Source organism: Rhinatrema bivittatum, chromosome 17 (assembly GCF_901001135.1).
Source record: "Rhinatrema bivittatum chromosome 17, aRhiBiv1.1, whole genome shotgun sequence".
NCBI classification, from domain to species: Eukaryota; Metazoa; Chordata; class Amphibia; order Gymnophiona; family Rhinatrematidae; genus Rhinatrema; species Rhinatrema bivittatum.
In genome coordinates, this window is record NC_042631.1 from 59,989,924 (window position 1) to 60,008,343 (window position 18,420).

General features: G+C 47.3%; 1 protein-coding gene across 1 annotated transcript in view; it reads left to right on the forward strand.

The window, feature by feature from the left end:
- Positions 1 to 18,420, forward strand: part of LOC115079138 (sodium/hydrogen exchanger 10-like) — a 947,289-nt gene that overhangs the window by 12,578 nt on the left and 916,291 nt on the right. The window contains exon 2 of the mRNA XM_029582257.1: positions 6,176 to 6,275. Within this exon, the coding sequence (XP_029438117.1) occupies positions 6,176 to 6,275 (100 nt within the window). The remainder of the gene's footprint in view (positions 1 to 6,175; positions 6,276 to 18,420) is intronic.

Here is an 18,420-nt window from a genome sequence, read left to right on the forward strand (position 1 = left end):
GGCCCTGCTCTTAGGCTTTTCTCTGCGCCACGTGGTAGGCCCCGGCGGTGTTTTCGTGCGTTTTCCTGCACATTAGGCTGCCCTCTTCAGGACTGTCAGTTCGTGTAAGTGTGTCCAGCTGTGCATCCAGATTGTGTGTCCAGTTTTTGGATGCTTAGTTGGATGCCTGCTTGGGCGTCCAGGTGGTGGCGGCATCTGTGTTAGATGCATGCTCTGTATGCACAATTTGGGCTGTATTGAGGGCGCTCAGTTTTTGGGTGCTCATCAAGCACAGGGTTGGGCACCTAAGTTGGAGATGCCTAAATTTTGGATGCATAAATTTTGCTAATTCAGCTAGATTCATATCTTTCAGTCGCCTGTTAAGCGAACTGACAGACTGATGGTGCCTATAGCTAACAAAACCTAAGCGCCTTTCCTGCTATGCTGCCAGTCATGTTCTGGAGTTTCTCAGAGTTCCTTGCTACATTTTCATGGTGTCTCCCTACAGTTCTCCGCAGAAGAGATAGACAGTGGAGTGTAAGTTGTCAAGACTCCTCAGCCATGGCACTGTGATCCCAGTGCCCATGTTGCAAGATAATACAGGCCAGTATTCTAATTGTTTCATTTTACCCGAGAATGGGAGTTCATTTTGCCCCATCCTAGATCTCAAGAGATTCAACCGGCTTTTGCAAGTGACTCATTCCCGCATGGAAACCTTATGCTCGCTGATGATGACAGTACATTTGGGGGAGTTTCTTAAGTTTCTGGATTGTGAGAAGTGAATTTGCATATTCTCATCTAGCTGGAGCATCAATGGTTTTCTGCATTTTGCTGTTTTAGGGCGAAATTATCCGTTTTTTTAGTACTACCCTTTGGTTTGGACACCGCGCCCAGAACCTTCTCTGAGGTCATGGTCTGATCATGGCAGTGTTGAGAAAGGATGGCATTCTCTTTCACCTGTACTTCGTCGATTGGCTAATTCTGGCTAAGAGCCATGAAAGAGATTGTTCAGGCCTCATGCAAGGTGATCTCCTTGCTGCTGGAATTAGGTTGTGTGGTGAACTTGGCCAAGAGCATTCTGCAGCCATCCCAGACACTAGATTATCTCGGTGTTATTTTTCGACATGAAGCAAGACAGGTTCTCCTGCCAGGGATCTGAATTCAGAACTGACGGAACAGGTGCAAGTATTGATGGAAAAAATATGCCCGGTGGTGTGGTCTTATCTACAGGTGTGTGGGATGATGGCAGCCACCCAAGAGGTGGTTCTGTGGGCAAGGGTGCATATTCGTCCTCTTCAGCACACACTGCTTACATTTCGGAGTCCACAGTCTCAGGCTTACTTCATACAACTTCAGTTTTCATTGGAGGTCAGCATGCACTGCAATGGTGGTTGCAAGGAGATCTTCTAATGAAGGGCGCTCCCCTAGAACAACAGACTGGCCACTATGCATGATGGATGTGAGCCTCCATAGTTGGGATCTCACCATCAGGAGTTGACAGCACAGGGGCACTGGAGAACAGAGGAGTACCTCTGGAACATCAATTGGATATCCGTGCCATTCAGTTGGCATGCTTGCAATTTGTCGATTGATTGCAGGTTCAAGTGGTCTGAATGATGATGGACAATGTGACAATGGTGGCTTACCTCATCTGCTAGGGAGGAGCCAAGAGCCAGCAAATGTAGGAAATCGCCTAACTCATGGAATGGGTAGAAGTACATCTTCAGGAGGTCTTAGCCTTGCACATTGCAGGAAGACAATTTAAGAGCCGACTTTCTCAGCAGAGTCTTGATCCATGAGAAAGGGAATTGATCAACGAAGTGTTCCAGCTCATGGTAGCTGCTGGAACCTCCCATTAATAGGCTTGTGGGCAACATCATATCCCTGTTCCAACAGGCCTTCCCCTAACACACCCCTACTCCTTCTCTACTCTATATCCTCTCTAATTTATTTTCAACACATCTGCACCAACCTGTACATAATTCCTCCCTTCACATGTTTATCCCCCTCCCTTATCACCCTTAAATCTTGATCCAACCGTTCCATTTATTTGTTATGCCACTGTTATGCTATTGTTGCCAATCGTTCCATGTATTTGGTGTGCCATATTTTACTGGCGCAATGTTTATTGTGAACCGATACGATGTGCAAACGGCTATCGGTATATAAAAGCCATTAAATAAATAAATAAATAAATCATACAATGCAAAGGTTCCTCATTTTTTCAGTCGCAGGAGAGATCTGAAATTTTTGGGCATTTGTGCTCTCGTTCATGAGTGGCTGGTAGGCAAGTTTCTCTATGCTTTTTTCCCATGGATCATGTTGGTCAGAATGATTCAGAGGTTCGAGAGACACACGGAGGTTTGTACTTCTGGGGGCACCACATTGGCCCAGGAAACTGTGGCATGCAGCTCTTTGGAGGCTTCTGGTGTACTCTCCTCTCCGATTACCGATCCACAGGTATTTGCTATGGCAGGGATCTATTCTTCTCAAAGATTGGACTTGATGTTGTTTTGTAGTGTGGTCCTTGAGAGAGGCTCGGTTGCTGAAGTGTGGTTAGTCCACTGCTTTGATTTCCACCTTGCTTCGAGAGCATAAGTTATTCACTTCCTTAGCCTCTGTTTGTATTTGGTGGGTTTTTGAGCCTCGGGGTGAGGAACGAGGGGTTCATCCTCGTTTGGATAAAATTCCACACAGTTTGGATTTTTGCAGGATGGGTTCTTTAAGGACTTAGCTCTTAATTCCTTGAAGGTACAGGTAGCAGCACTTGCCTGTTCTAAGGTCACATACACCTTTGTGATGGTCAAACGACTGATGTAACGGTATAAAAAACCAAATAAACTATAAACATAAATGTCGAACTCTTGTTGATCCATCCAGTTATGGCCCGGTTCTTGAAAGGGGTGAAGTATTTCCCCCCCCCCCCCCCCCCCCCCCACCCTCCCTTATTGTTGCTGGTGCTCTTGTGGAGTCTTAATCTGGTTCCTGGATTTCTGGTGAGTCCCACCTTTCATAGAAACATAGAAACATAGAAATGACGGCAGAAGAAGACCAAACGGCCCATCCAGTCTGCCCAGCAAGCTTCACATTTTTTTCTCATACTTATCTGTTTCTCTTAGCTCTTTGGTTCTATTTCTCTTCCACCCCCACCATTAATGTAGAGAGCAGTGATGGAGCTGCAACCAAGTGAAATATCAAGCTTGATTAGTTAGGGGTAGTAGGGGTAGTAACCGCCGCAATAAGCAAGCTTACACCCATGTTTATTTGTTTTACCCAGACTGTGTTATTCAGCCCTTATTGGTTGTTTTTCTTCTCCCCTGCCGTTGAAGCAGGGAGCTATGCTGGATATGCGTGAAGTATCAGTTTTTCTTCTCCCCTGCGGTTGAAGCAGGATATGCATTGAAAGTGAAGTATCAGGCTTATTTGGTTTGGGGTAGTAACCGCCGTAACAAGCCAGCTACTCCCCGCTTTGTGAGTGCGAATCCTTTTTTCTTCTCCCCTGCCGTTGAAGCAGAGAGCTATGCTGGATATGCGTGAAGTATCAGTTTTTCTTCTCCCCTGCCGTTGAAGCAGAGAGCTATGCTGGATATGCGTGAAGTATCAGTTTTTCTTCTCCCCTGCCGTTGAAGCAGAGAGCTATGCGTGAAGTATCAGTTTTTCTTCTCCCCTGCCGTTGAAGCAGAGAGCTATGCTGGATATGCATTGAAAGTGAAGTATCAGGCTTATTTGGTTTGGGGTAGTAACCGCCGTAACAAGCCAGCTACTCCCCACTTTGTGAGTGCGAATCCTTTTTTCCACATTTCCTCTTGCTGTTGTAGCTTAGAGTGATGTTGGAGTCACAGTAACCATGTGTATGTTTATTGAATAAGGGTATTATCTCCAGGCAGTAGCCGTCATTCTGGCGAGCCACCCACTCTTTATTGACGGCCTCTTGATTTTATGGATCCACAGTGTTTATCCCACGCCCCTTTGAAGTCCTTCACAGTTCTGGTCTTCACCACTTCCTTCGGAAGGGCATTCCAGGCATCCACCACCCTCTCCGTGAAGAAATACTTCCTGACATTGGTTCTGAATCTTCCTCCCTGGAGCTTCAAATCGTGACCCCTGGTTCTGCTGATTTTTTTCCTATGGAAAAGGTTTGTCGTTGTAATTGATTAAAACCTTTCAAGTATCTGAAAGTCTGTATCATATCACCTCTGCTCCTCCTTTCCTCCAGGGTGTACATATTTAGATTCTTCAATCTCTCCTCATAAGTCATTTGATGAAGACCTTCCACCTTTTTGGTCACCCTTCTCTGGACCGCCTCCATCTTGTCTCTGTCTCTTCGGAGATACGGTCTCCAGAACTGAACACAATACTCCAGGTGAGGTCTCACCAAGGACCTGTACAAGGGGATAATCACTTCCCTTTTCTTACTCGATATTCCTCTCTCTATGCAGCCCAGCATTCTTCTGGCTTTAGCTATCGCCTTGTCACATTGTTTCGCCGACTTCAGATCATTAGACACCATCACCCCAAGGTCTCTCTCCTGCTCCGTGCACATCAGCCTTTCTCCCCCCATCGAATACAGTTCATTCGGATTTCCACTCCCCATATGCATGACTTTGCACTTCTTGGCATTGAATGTCAGCTGCCATGTCTTCGACCACTCTTCCATCTTCCTTAAATCCCGTCTCATTCTCTCCACTCCTTCCGGCGTGTCCACTCTGTTGCAGATCTTAGTGTCATCCGCAAAAAGACATACCTTACCTTCTATCCCTTCCGCAATGTCGCTCACAAAGAAATTGAAAAGGACCGGTCCCAACACCGATCCCTGCGGTACACCGCTTAAAACCGCTCTCTCTTCAGAGAGAGTTCCATTTACCATCACACATTGTCTTCTGTCCGTCAACCAGTTTGCAATCCAGGCCACCACCTCGGCACTCACTCCTAAGCTTCTCATTTTATTCACCAGTCTCCTGTGCGGAACAGTGTCAAAAGCTTTGCTGAAATCCAAGTAGAAATCCAAGTAGAAATCCAAGTAGAAATCCAAGTAGAAATCAATCCAAGTTGAAATCAACCTAGGCACTGCCTCTTCTTGAGTTTACTTACTAGAGGATTGTGTTCTGCACGTAGAGTTTCCAAACTGCGGGCTCTGTCTTACTGGGAACCATCTCTGTGAATGACTCCAGAGGTGGTTCAGATGCAAACTGTTCTGTCTTTTGGCCAATGGTTGTCTCGGATTTTCTTTTGAATCAATCAATTCCCTGCCAACTCTGAACAGGGAGATGTGGATGAATATCATCTGTTACGGACCTTGGGTGTCATGTGGCATATCATGAGGTACTGGAAGTTTTAAACCTCTCAGGAAGATGGATTGCTCGTTTATACACGGTTGGAGTAATCAGGGTGAGTCGATGTCACAGGCTACGATAGCCTTCTGGATTAAAAAGGTTATCCTGGCTGCTTTTATGGATGCTGAGCAGCCACTGCCTAGTCATTAGTGATCATTCCACTAGGGCTTAGGCAGTGTCATGGGCGGAGTTTAGACGGTTATCTCCCGTCAAGATTTGCTGAACTGTGACGTTGTTTTTCTTACACAACTTCCAGCCATTATTGCCTGGATAAGCAAGCCTGGGAGGACGCAGCCTTCACATGTGCGGTGTTGATCGAAACATGGGCAGCCTCCCGCCCTCATTGGGAGTAACTATGGAATATCTCACTGGTGTGGATTAACCTGTCTGAATGCTAAAAAAGGATAATGTGCTTTTTTTTAGTGAGACAGGTTAATCCACCTTCCCACCCTCGGCTTCTGTATGCTATTGCTATTGTCCTCTTGAGTAATTGCATTTCCGGGGATTACTGGTAAGTGTCAGATCCATTCCCTATATTAGTAATATTACATTCCTTGTTTGACCTCAATGTTTTTTCTGTTAACTATTTGAATGGTTGACCTTATTGGCTATGATCATGTATTATTTAGTTGTCCTCGGTTGTCTTTTACAAAGAATACTGGCGGGATGATGGTGCAGAAGTATATATATCGTGTCATCAACTTTGTTCAGTCTCCATCTGCTGGTAGAGGTGCATAATTCACTGGTGTGGATTAAGCTGTCTTCACTAAAGAAAAGGAAATTATCAGGTACATAGTAATTTCTCCTTTTGAGAATTCCCATATAATACTTTATAATGTAATATGATTCTCTCTTTCTTGTAGCTGAATGGGCTGGAATGTCTGGAACTATTGCTGTCACTGTTTTGGGATTGCTTTTAGATAATATAAGTTATAGCCCTGGAATTGACATTTTCCTGACTAAGTAAGTATACCCATTGAAAATAATAAGTTTAATACATTTAAAACTGCAATACTAGTAAAGCCACAACATATCAGCTTGACCATTTTTCTGTTATTCAGTTATTCTTTTTTCCTGTTAATAGTAAATCAAAAGAACTTTTTAAATCAAACTCCTGATGTAACTTAATCCTTTTTATTTCCTCAATTCAGCTAAAAGTCACTTTGTAGAAATTAGTTTTTCATTTTGAATATATATTGAGGGTAATTGTATAACAGTTCATGTTAGGCTACGTCTGCATTTACAAAGTAAACAAGTCTGCTTTGAAAATTAACAGGAGTGTTCTGAACTTGTTGCGTGTGCCGGCTGCGGCAGGCCTGCAGCCAGGCCCTATTACCCTCTGCTGCCTAAGCCAGCATCTGGCTCCACTTCCCTTGAGGCTTCCCTTCCCATCCCCGGGCTGTCCCCGGTGCGCCTGGTTCTACGACGAACTCCTATGCTCACGACAGACATCCCCGCATGGTCCGCGGAGAGATGCCGTCATCCAGCGTCGCGCCACTCCCTAGGCATGCGCGCGCGCATCTCTGTTTCCTTTGAAGGGCCCGTGGTGGGAACTTGGCCGCGGCCCCGGATGATGACATTACTGAAGCTCTGGTATATAAGGCCGGGCTCAGCTTCTGTTAATCGCGTTTGCAACAGTTCTCCACGCTGGTTGTGTACTTCGTTGCCTCCTGGTGACTCCTTCATGTTCCCGGTTCCTGTTCCCCTCGAGTTCCTGTTCCTGGTTTGTCTTCTTCATTCCTGTGTTCCTATTACCCTGCCTTCCTTACGGACTGATCTTCTCCTGGACTCAACCACTGCTTTGCCCAACCACGCTATTGATCTTCTCCTGGACCCGACCTCTGCTTTGCCCGACTACGCTATTGATCTTCTCCTGGACCCAACATCTGCTTCGTCTGACCACGCTACTGATCATCTCCTAGTCCAGACTTCTGCTTTGCCTGATCATGCAACTGATCATCGCCTAGTTCAGACCTCTGCTTTGCCTGACCACTCTATTGATCATCTCCTAGTCCAGATTTCTGCTTTGCCTGACTACGTTATTGCTTCTCTCCTGGACTTGACTTCACCCTTGCCTTGCCACCGCTCCTTGATTGCCACCTGCCCTGTCTTCAGCCTGTTCTACGACGCTTCCACTGTCTACGTCCTGAACTTGGCTATTCAGGCTTCAGCCTGGTCTTGCTCGGGTGCCCCCGTCAGACTTTGGTTCCTTTTGGCCCCTGGGTCTCCAAGACTGTGCCTCATCCAGTTCAGACTCTTCAGTTCCGCTGTTGCTGCCTCTGGGCTGACATCTCCATCTTCTCATCGACTACATACGGAGGCCCACCTAACTCCAGCCGGCCCCAGTACCCAAAGGCTCAACCCGCGGGGAACGAGGGCTGGTATTGGTGAAGCTCCAGCTGGCCTCCATCAGTCAGCCCACTCCGCCTGCCGACGGTGGGGACTCGTAGGATCCCTCCTACAGGTGGCGTGAACCCCACCTTGGCCCAAGGGTCCACCTCCTGCGCAACAGAACTGTGGTGGTATACACAAATGCATTTACACCTGCACCTTAACAGATAGAAATGTGTGTGTTTAGATTTACATGCATGCTTTCAAAATCAAAAGTATGCATGTTAATTGATTGCCTACTCCAACTCCACCCTCCCATCCCCACCTCCAAATGCCTCTATCTAGTGCATGTAAAAGTATGTCCAAAATCACATTTGTGCATACTTGTAGAACCCTTCCCTAGGAAATTTTCAAAAGCCCATTTATACACAAAAAAATAGGTTTTATGCATGTAAATCCATTTGAAAATTCAGCCTTGAATCTTTATAGGTAAGAGTAACACATTTGAGCTTCATATCCATTCTTGTTCTGTGATAACAAAGATATGTCTATCCAATTTTCTAATTAAAATTAGTGTTCTCAGTTATTGCTCCATGAGAATCGATGGTGAATCACAAGCTATGTGCTTTTAATGGGAGAGAGTATGATCTAATCATTAGAACTTCGAGAGGCATAGTTGTGTTATTCTGTAGTAGCAAAATTATCACAGAGACTGGTAATATCATATAGATGGAGTAATAGATGTATTGAGGCATACTCCTAAATATCAAATGTATCGATTTTTCATAGTGAGTCTGCAGTGATGTCCAATATATGTTAAAGCACATATAAATAATAAATACATTAATACAACAATATGTGGCATACATATCAAGCATAGTAAATCCATAAATATCAATAACTATATCAACAGCTAAGAGCCTATGGCAAATGTATTCCATAAATAACATAATGAAATGAATAAAACTCTTCTGTTGGCTCTTCTTGATATTGAGCTAGACAGGACTATATGAAGACGAGTCAATGGAGAAGTTTAATTTTGCAGAGAGTGCACTTCAGAAGATGCATCTGATAGCTTTTACCTCAATACACGTGTTAGTCTATAAAGTACCACCGGGCACTTTACAGTTTTTGCTAATGGTTAGAAAAGAGAACCAGGGTGTACTATCCTCTATTCCTTAGCTTGAGTGCCTTATTTTCCTAGGACAAGCAGGATGGTAGTCTTGCACATGGGTGACATCTTCAGATGGAGCCCGGCACGGAACTTTGATCTCAAAGATTCTAGAACTCTCAAACATGCTTTATTGAGCATGTGCAGCTGTAGTCATCACCCTGCCCCCCTAGGCAAAGTCTCTCAGTCTCTTTTTTTTTTTCCATGGAGCCATGTGGTATTCACGGTATGCAGCTTTGCTCTTTTCTCACAGTTCTTGTAAGTGATCTTTTATAGAGCTGCCACTGCTTTCCTTCCTTTTCTTGTAATTTTATTTCTTCTCTTTTTTCCCTTTTTTCCAACTGTCTGCTGGCCGCTTGGGGAGCACTCCCTGTGCAGCCTGGCAGAGTGTTTACTTTAAAAAAAGAAAAGAAAGAAGAAAAGCTGTTTTGCAGTTTTGTTTCTATGTCCTCTCCTTGATCTGTCTTGTTTTCCACAGTGCTGACAGAACTGACTTCTGCAGCCATCGGTGATCTGTGTAGGCTGCTGATCCTGGGGATTCATCTGAGTTCTACCAGGGCTGGAGTTCCATGTTGTTTCACTGAGTGATCGACATTGATGGACTTGGAGGGTGGACGGATCGAGAACCATGCTGTTCTTGTGGGGGGGGGGGGGGGGGGAGCTCATCCTCCAAGGAATTAGCCTCCCCTATTGCTTTCCAGTCTTAGCAGTGCAGACTCATTAGAGGAGAGGGTGAGCAGGAGCCTGGGCTATGGTGCCATTTCCACTAACTGTACACATCTGATGCCTCAAAGTCAGGATGGCGTTGGGGACCGGAATTGCCATGGAGCACTATGGTCACCCTTGACACCATCAAGATGCCAAGACACACTCAATGTCATTGAGGTACGTAACCATCCTTTATCCCAGGACAAGCAGGATGCTAGTCCTCACATATGGGTGACGTAATCCACGGAGCCCTTAAACGGGAAAAACTTCTGGCAAGTTTCTAGAAGCTTTTAACTGGCTGCCTGAGGCTACTGAGCATGCCCGGCATGCCATGATATTCCCTGCCACAGGGGTCTCACTCCAGTCTTCTTTTTTCCGTGCTGCTAACTGCATCGCGGTTCCTAGGAGCTCTGTGAGTTACCTCACTACTAAGAAAGTTTTTATAACTTTTTTGCCCTTTATGGGTCTCACTCGATTTGTCACCGGCTGGTGACAAACACAATACGTTTTTTCGTCAAAAAAGAACCGGATTCATCGACGGATGTCGACCGAAAAGACTTCGGGTTTCAAAAAATGTCCGGCCTGAAACCGGACTATGTCGATTACGGACCCGCATGTCGAGTGCGTTCGCTGTCTTGGTGGAGCCCATGACATCGCGGCTTGCGCCCAATGCCAAGAAATGACGGTGAAAGGTAGGAAACTTCGTCATGAGAAGATGGCTCAAATTTTTCAAATTCAAATAACGCCATCGCCGACGACTTCCACTAAATCCTCACCGGTGGGCATAACAAAAAAGATATTGATAAAGAAAAGAATCCCGGAGGGTTCGGGGGATGCCTCCTCGCCAACACCATCCGCGTCATTGACAAGATCAGTATCTGATGTTCGTCAAAAACATAAACACCGACGGCACCGTTCAACCCCTCCATTACCACCGCCGGAGGAACCGGTACCTAAAAGACAAAAGATATCATCGACCTCCGTAACATCCGGACAGGAATCGATGCCATCGACATCGGTGACAGACTTAACAGCATTGATTAAACAGATAGTCACCGATGCCCTCAAAGAAAAGATACCGGCGTCATCGCCGATGCCGACCTCTGTGTCGATGCCGACCACCGGGTCGATGCCGACTTTTCAGTCGATGCCGACCACCGGGCCGATGCCGACTGTCCAGTCGATGCCGACTACCGAGTCGATGCAGACATCGATTTCGATGCCGATACCGGCTACAGCGCCTGTGGTAACAGCCCTGTCGATGCCGGAAGACTTACCGAGTTGTTCATCAGCGATGCCGGCTACTCAATCGATACCAGCAGCCTCATCGTCGATGCCTTACTCTACCTCTACGATGCCAGTACCGTTCCAAATGCCGGAGCCATCGATGGCATCGATTATTTCTCAAACCTCGATGTCCACAATGGCTTCTAGGCCCATCTCATCAATGATTCCCATTTCCATGTTTTCATTCCTGACTTCATCGATGCCAACTACTGCCCAATTGGCACCTCATTACACCCTAGCTCCAACTAGAGCTCCTGTACAGGGGAAAATTTCTTCATCAAAGAAGGCATCAGGAAAATATAAACACACTTCCATGCCTGCTCCAGAAGCCTCTTCTGAGAGAAGATTACATGCCATACTCACAAAAAGGTATCAAGACCTTTTAGCATCTTTGCCTACAGAGCCTGAAGAAGAAAGGGAAGGTGAAGTCAGTGATGGTTCACCAGATATTCAAGATCCCTTGCAAGGACCATCTGGAGTTTCTCCATCTAGATGCCTAGAAACTCATCAGTACCAGCCTACATCAGACACATGGTCTGACACACAGTCTGAGCATTCTTCAGAAGATTTTTTATCTGAAAATACTCCGCCTCAGGCTAAGAAGCAGTCCCCTCCAGAGGACCTGTCATTTTCCTCTTTTATTCAGGAGATGTCAGAATCCATCCCTTTCCAGCTTCAAGCTGAAAAAGATGAACGACAACAGACACTGGAGATACTACAATTTGTGGATCCTCCAAAACATAATTTGGCTATCCCAGTGCACAAAGTACTGTTGCAACTTCAACAAAGAATTTAGGAACACCCTTGCACAACCCCTGGAGTAAATAGAAGAGTGGACTCCACGTATTTAGTTCAAGCAGCCCCAGGTTTTGAAAAACCTCAACTCCCACACAACTCCTTAGTTGTAGAATCTGCTCAAAAGAAATCACGCAGATCCAGAACACATGCCTCTATCCCTCCTGGGAAGGATAACAGATTCTTAGACCTTATGGGAAGAAAGATTTACCAGGGAGCTTTGCTGAATTCCAAGATTGCTGCTTATCAGCTTTATATGACGCAGCATCAGAGAAATCTCTGGAAACAGATAGAAGAATTTCTCCCATCCCTGCCTCAGCAACAGCAAGAGGCAGCACAGCAAATTGTTCAAAAGGGTCTAGATGCTGGAAAGCACGAGGTACGAGCAGCGTATGATGCTTTCGAAACCTCTTCCAGAACTGCGGCATCTGGCATCAGTGCACGACGATGGGCCTGGTTGAAGGCTTCGGACTTACGTCCTGAAGTACAGGACAAATTAGTGGACTTACCGTGCCAAGGTGATAATTTGTTTGGCACAAAGGTGCAAGATGCTGTGGCACAGCTTCGAGAACACTCAGAAACCTTGAAGCAGCTCTCCACTTTGTCACATGACACTGCATCTCATCCAACCCGCAGGCCGCCACGAAGAGACACAAAGCGTCCTTTCTACAGACCAAGGAGATATTATCCTCAGGCCTCTAGATCGCGGCCTCCAAGGACTCAACAACGTCCTCAGCAAAGACAACAACGAGCTACAAGGCCACAGCCTCCGCCTCAAACAGCTTCCACCTCTGGTTTTTGAAAGTCATCCCAGAGTGCAGAGCCAACTACCCAATCCTTATCCCGAATTACTAGTTGGAGGGAGAATTTCCCAATTTTACACAGAATGGACAAACATTACAACAGACCACTGGGTCTTGTCCATAGTTCACCAAGGTTACCACCTAGACTTCACATCTCTCCCTCAGGAGTTTCCACCACAAACCTCCTATCTCGAACACATTCCTCAATTACAAACAGAATTATCTGCTCTTCTGAAAGCAAAAGCTGTGGAACACGTACCACACACTCAGAAGGGAAGAGGATTCTATTCCCGGTATTTCCTCATTCCAAAGAAAACCGGAGGCCTAAGTCCCATTCTAGATCTCAGAAATCTCAACAAATTTCTAAGAAAAGAAAAATTTAGAATGGTGTCCTTAGGCACCATGCTTCCACTCATACAAAAAGGGGATTGGCTTTGTTCTCTGGATCTCCAAGATGCATACACTCACATACCAATATTCCCACCTCATCGCAAGTACCTCAGATTCAAGGTGGGACATCAGCATTTCCAATACAGAGTCTTGCCATTCGGCCTAGCCTCAGCTCCCAGAGTATTCACCAAATGCCTAGCAGTGATAGCAGGACATTTGCACAAACAAGGTGTTCATGTGTTTCCTTATCTCGACGATTGGCTAATAAAAAGTCAGTCACAACAAGGAGCGCTAACTTCTCTACATTACACAATACAGTTACTTCACAAACTGGGATTTCTCATCAAACCTTGCACAAGCTTTTCTTCCAGAAGACTGTGCACAAACACTGTCCCAGTTGGCATACTCCGTGTCCATACAACCACAAGTGACAGCTCATCAGTTTCTAATCTTACTAGGCCACATGGCTTCAACGGTTCACGTCACTCCTATGGCAAGACTGGCCATGCGACTAACCCAATGGACTCTTCGATCACAGTGGATCCAAGCCATTCAACCACTGCATTATCAAATCCAAGTAACCCACCAACTACGCTCATCGCTACAATGGTGGACAATCAAGGACAATTTGCGCAAGGGCCTACCCTTCCAAAAACCGATCCCTCAGATAACATTAACTACAGATGCATCCACCTTGGGATGGGGAGCTCATGTAAACTCTCTTCAAACTCAAGGAACTTGGACAAAACTCGAAGCTACATATCAAATCAATTTTCTGGAACTTCGAGCTATACGTTATGCGCTGCATGCGTTCAAGGACTGCCTTTCACACAAGACTGTGCTAATCCAGACAGACAATACTGTAGCCATGTGGTACATCAACAAACAGGGAGGTACGGGCTCGTATCTCCTTTGTCAGGAAGCTGCACAAATTTGGGACTGGGCCTTGAACCACTCAATGTTCCTACAGGCCACTTATCTAGCAGGGATTCAGAATGTACTAGCAGACCGACTCAGTCGCCAGTTCCAACCACACAAATGGTCTCTAAATCCCTCTATTGCGACCAAAATATTCCAACGTTGGGGACAACCAACAACAGACCTCTTTGCGTCGCATCTGAACCACAAAGTGAACAACTTCTGTTCTCTGCACAAACAGAAGCACCAACCAGCCAAGGACGCCTTTGCTCGCCCTTGGAACTCAGGCCTACTATATGCATATCCTCCAATACCGCTTATCACCAAGACACTGGTGAAGCTACAACAGGACAAGGGGTCCATGATTCTCATAGCCCCATATTGGCCTCGACAAGTATGGTTTCCCACACTGCTAGACCTGTCAGTCAAGGATCCAATACGCCTGGGAGTAGCTCCCAATCTCATCACTCAGGATCAGGGTCGCTTGCGCCATCCCAACCTTCAATCCCTATCACTGACTGCATGGATGTTGAAAGCTTAATCCTACAATCACTTAATCTCTCAACTAATGTTTCTCAAGTGCTTATAGCTTCACGCAAACCTTCCACAAGAAAGAATTATTCTTTCAAATGGAAACGGTTCACTTTCTGGTGCAAACAAAACAATATTGATCCTTTCACTTGCCCCACAACTACTCTTCTAGATTATTTGTACCATCTTTCGAACTCTGGTCTTCAGACGTCGTCAATCAGAGTACATTTGATTGCAATCTCTGCTTATCATAACAAGATAGGAGATGCACCTATATCCACACAACCTCTCGTCAGTAGATTCATGAGAGGTCTAACTCACCTTAAACCACCAATTCGGCCTCCAGCTACACAATGGGACCTGAATCTGGTCTTAACAGGATTAATGCGTTCTCCTTTCGAACCCATAAACTCCTGTGAACTTAAATTTCTCACATGGAAAACTATTTTCCTCATAGCCATCACATCAGCTAGAAGGGTTAGTGAGTTGCAAGCACTTGTCACATATGAACCTTATACAAAGTTTCTCCATGACAGAGTGGTTCTCCGAACACATCCAAAATTCCTTCCTAAGGTAGTTACGGAATTCCACTTAAATCAAACAATAGTTTTACCCACATTCTTTCCAAGGCCTCACTCTCACCAAGGCGAAAGAGCTCTACACACTTTGGACTGTAAACGTGCATTATCTTTTTATTTAAATCGCACTACGTCCCTCAGGAAATCCAATCAGCTTTTTGTCTCTTATGACCCAAATAAGCCAGGTAAAGCAGTGGGTAAACATACTCTATCCAATTGGTTAGCAGACTGCATACAATTTTGCTATGGAAAAGCAGGCCTTCCTCTCCAAGGGCGAGTAAAGGCACATTCAGTACGAGCAATGTCAACCTCAGTAGCACACTTTCGTTCAGTGCCAATCATTGACATTTGTAAAGCAGCAACATGGAGTTCTCTTCACACCTTTGCAGCTCATTACTGTTTGGACAAGGAAGGATGACAGGATTCAGCCTATGGACAATCTGTCTTAAAGAACTTGTTTCCAGTTTAATCCCAACTCCTTCTACATCCAACCTGCTGTGATCTTCGGCTGCATCATTTCCTCAAACATGCATTACTGCTACCTGCATGGACAATGACTCAGCCTCTAGCTTGCTAATCACCCATATGTGAGGACTAGCATCCTGCTTGTCCTGGGATAAAGCAAAATTGCTTACCTTGTAATAGGTGTTATCCCAGGACAGCAGGATGTAGTCCTCACGGAACCCACCCGCCACCCCGCGGAGTTGGGCCTCAGACTTTATTATTTTATTTTTGCTAACGCTTATTGCTACATACCAGACTGGAGTGAGACCCCTGTGGCAGGGAATATCATGGCATGCCGGGCATGCTCAGTAGCCTCAGGCAGCCAGTTAAAAGCTTCTAGAAACTTGCCAGACGTTTTTCCCGCTTAAGGGCTCCATGGATTACGTCACCCATATGTGAGGACTACATCCTGCTGTCCTGGGATAACACCTATTACAAGGTAAGCAATTTTGCTTTATACCGTAAGGGCTTGATGCACCGGATTCTTTGTTGCTTTGGATCTCAAAGTGGTGGAGCACACCAGCCTCTAGCATCGGGGACCAGGTCTGTCACCAATCGCCATGGTTACCCTTGATGCTCTCGAGGTGCAGGGATGTCCTCTATATCATCAAGGTGAGTGACTGCCCACAATGCCGTAGGAGCCTTCTGTGCCATCGGCATCGGAGGAAATGCTTGGACATTGAGATGGGGGAGTAGCATCACAAATATGCTTCCTTGGTACCATTGATGCCTCGAAGCTATGGTGCTCTTGGTGCCATGGCACTGTTCCCTGTACGTACCTGGATCAGTCCAGACTCCTGGGTTTTGCCCCCCCCTCTAGCAGATGGAGACAGAAGTTTACAAACCAAACTCCGCCTATATCTAGGCTGGTGCCACCTACAGTCTGGCAGTATTCTTCTGTCTCCTAGCAGGTGGAGAGGGTGCAAAACCTACAGTCTGTGCTTAGCCTAAGTTTTTTAGGTGGTAGTTAAAAAAAAAAAAAAAAAAAAAAGAGAAAGTAGCAGGAGTTAGGTTCTCAGAAGGGAAGGACCGCAGAGGCTTGCCTGCTGGTCCCAGTCCCCGCCTCCCAGGGGAGGGTGAGGTCCTGAGGGGACCGTTCCCCCTGGTTGAGGCTGCCGAAGAGTGGGGGAGCCCCATATTCCGGCACTTCTTCAGGGCTGGGGGTGACACCGGGGATTGCGGTTCACTCCCCCCAGCTGGCTCCGGAACCGAGGATTAGGTAAAAAAAAAAAAAGTTTATTTTTTTGTTTTGTGTTCCCTGCCTGTGCTCTCGGTCGCTCTCTCTCTCTGCCGCCGGGGTCCGTTCCGTGTGGCTGGTTCGCTCGTCGGGAGGGGGAGGGCCTGATTGTTGTTTCTTCGCGGGCTCTTCTCTCCTGCTCCGTGGCAGACCATGCCGAGGCAGGCGGCTTGTCGGGCCTGTGGGTCCGCGGTGGCGCAGCTGTCTAGGGTCAGCCTCTGTTTTGCGTGTGTGGGAGGGGGAGGGGGAGCGTTGGCGCCGGTGTCGGGGACCCGGGGGGGGGGGGGGGGTAGGCAGCCTCGTGCCGGGTCCGTCTCGGCTGCAGCAGCGATCTCGGCCGGGTCATCTTCGGGGTTCCCGGGGACGGCCGCCATTTTGGGCGCGATTCGGTGGGAATGGCGGCCATTTTCTCGCCTCGGGGAGCCGAGGCAAACGCGGGTCAAACAGAGAGGGGGGAGGATATCCCCCCCGCCGCGTTTATCACCCCAACACAGGGCTCCTGGGGGGGAAGGCCAGCGAGGCCCAGTGCCCCCAGCGAGGATACCCTCTCGGAAGGGGATGAAGAAGAGGGATCCTCGGATTCATCATTTAATTCACAGTTTGTGCTCCTCATGCACAAGGTCTTTAAGGCCCGTCGCAAGGTCAGGAAGAGGGCCCAGGGGAACCCGCCTCTGGAGTACGGCTCTACAGCGGGGAAGAGATCTAGGCCCGTCCCGGTGGCTGAGGGCCCGGCAAAGGGTCGTCCCCTTCGGTCCCGGGGGTCCAGAGGTGAGCAAGGTTCCTCTTCGGAGTCAGAGGAGCCGGAGGAGTCTACAGAGGATCAGGACCTTCCGTCCCAGCCCCCGAGGGGGGTGGAGGGAGCCGGGGACCACGGGTTCCGGAGTCTCTCATGGAGCAGAGGGAGATGACCCGAAGGTGATTAGGTTGTTTCGGAAGGAAGAGCTACTGCCCCTCATTCCGGAAATCCTGGGGGAACTGGGGATCCCGCTTCCTCAGGTGGAGTCACGTCTCGGGGTGACGGATCCGGTCGTTTTGGGGCTTCGGGGTCCTCCCTCGGCTTTTCCTTTGCATTTCTCGGCCTCGGGTTTGCTCTTTAAGGAGTGGGATAATCCAGAATTGGGTCTGAAAGTGGCAAAGGCGATGGATAAATTGTATCCCCTGCCGGAGGACGTTTTGGAGCTGTTGCGCTTGCCGAAGATAGATTCGGCGGTAGCAGCGGTGACAAAGAAGACCACCATCCCGGTAACCGGAGGTACCGTGCTTAAGAATTTGCAGGATAGAAAATTGGAAGTTCAGCTTAAGCGAATCTTTGAGGTCTCGGCGTTGGGAATTCATGCAGCAATTTGCAGTAATTTTTCCCTGAAGGCAGGTCTTCGCTGGGCGCAGCAGCTCTTGGCCAATGAGTCCCTGTCCTCTGATAAGGTGCGCCAGGCAAGTCGCTTAGAAGCGGTTATTGCCTATAGTGCGGATGCCTTTTATGATCTTTTGCGCACATCTGCCAGAACAATGGTATCCGCGGTAGCGGCGCGGCTGCTATGGCTCCGTCATTGGTCTGCGGATGTAACCTCCAAGGCACGGTTGGGCTCCTTACCCTTTAAGGGGAAGTTGTTGTTTGGCAAGGAATTGGAGGATCTGATTGAATCCCTAGGCGAGAATAAGGTGCATCGGCTACCGGAGGATAGGCCAAGGTACCGTGGGGCTCCAGCCTCTCGTCCTCGTTTTCGTGGCGGTCGACGGTCACGGACGTCTCGGGGATCGAATTCTTCCTTTCGTCACAGTGCTAACCGACAGCAATCTTATTCTCAGTCCTTTCGTGGGCGCCGTTTCGGTCGTCCGGGAGCCAGTCAGAGTGTGC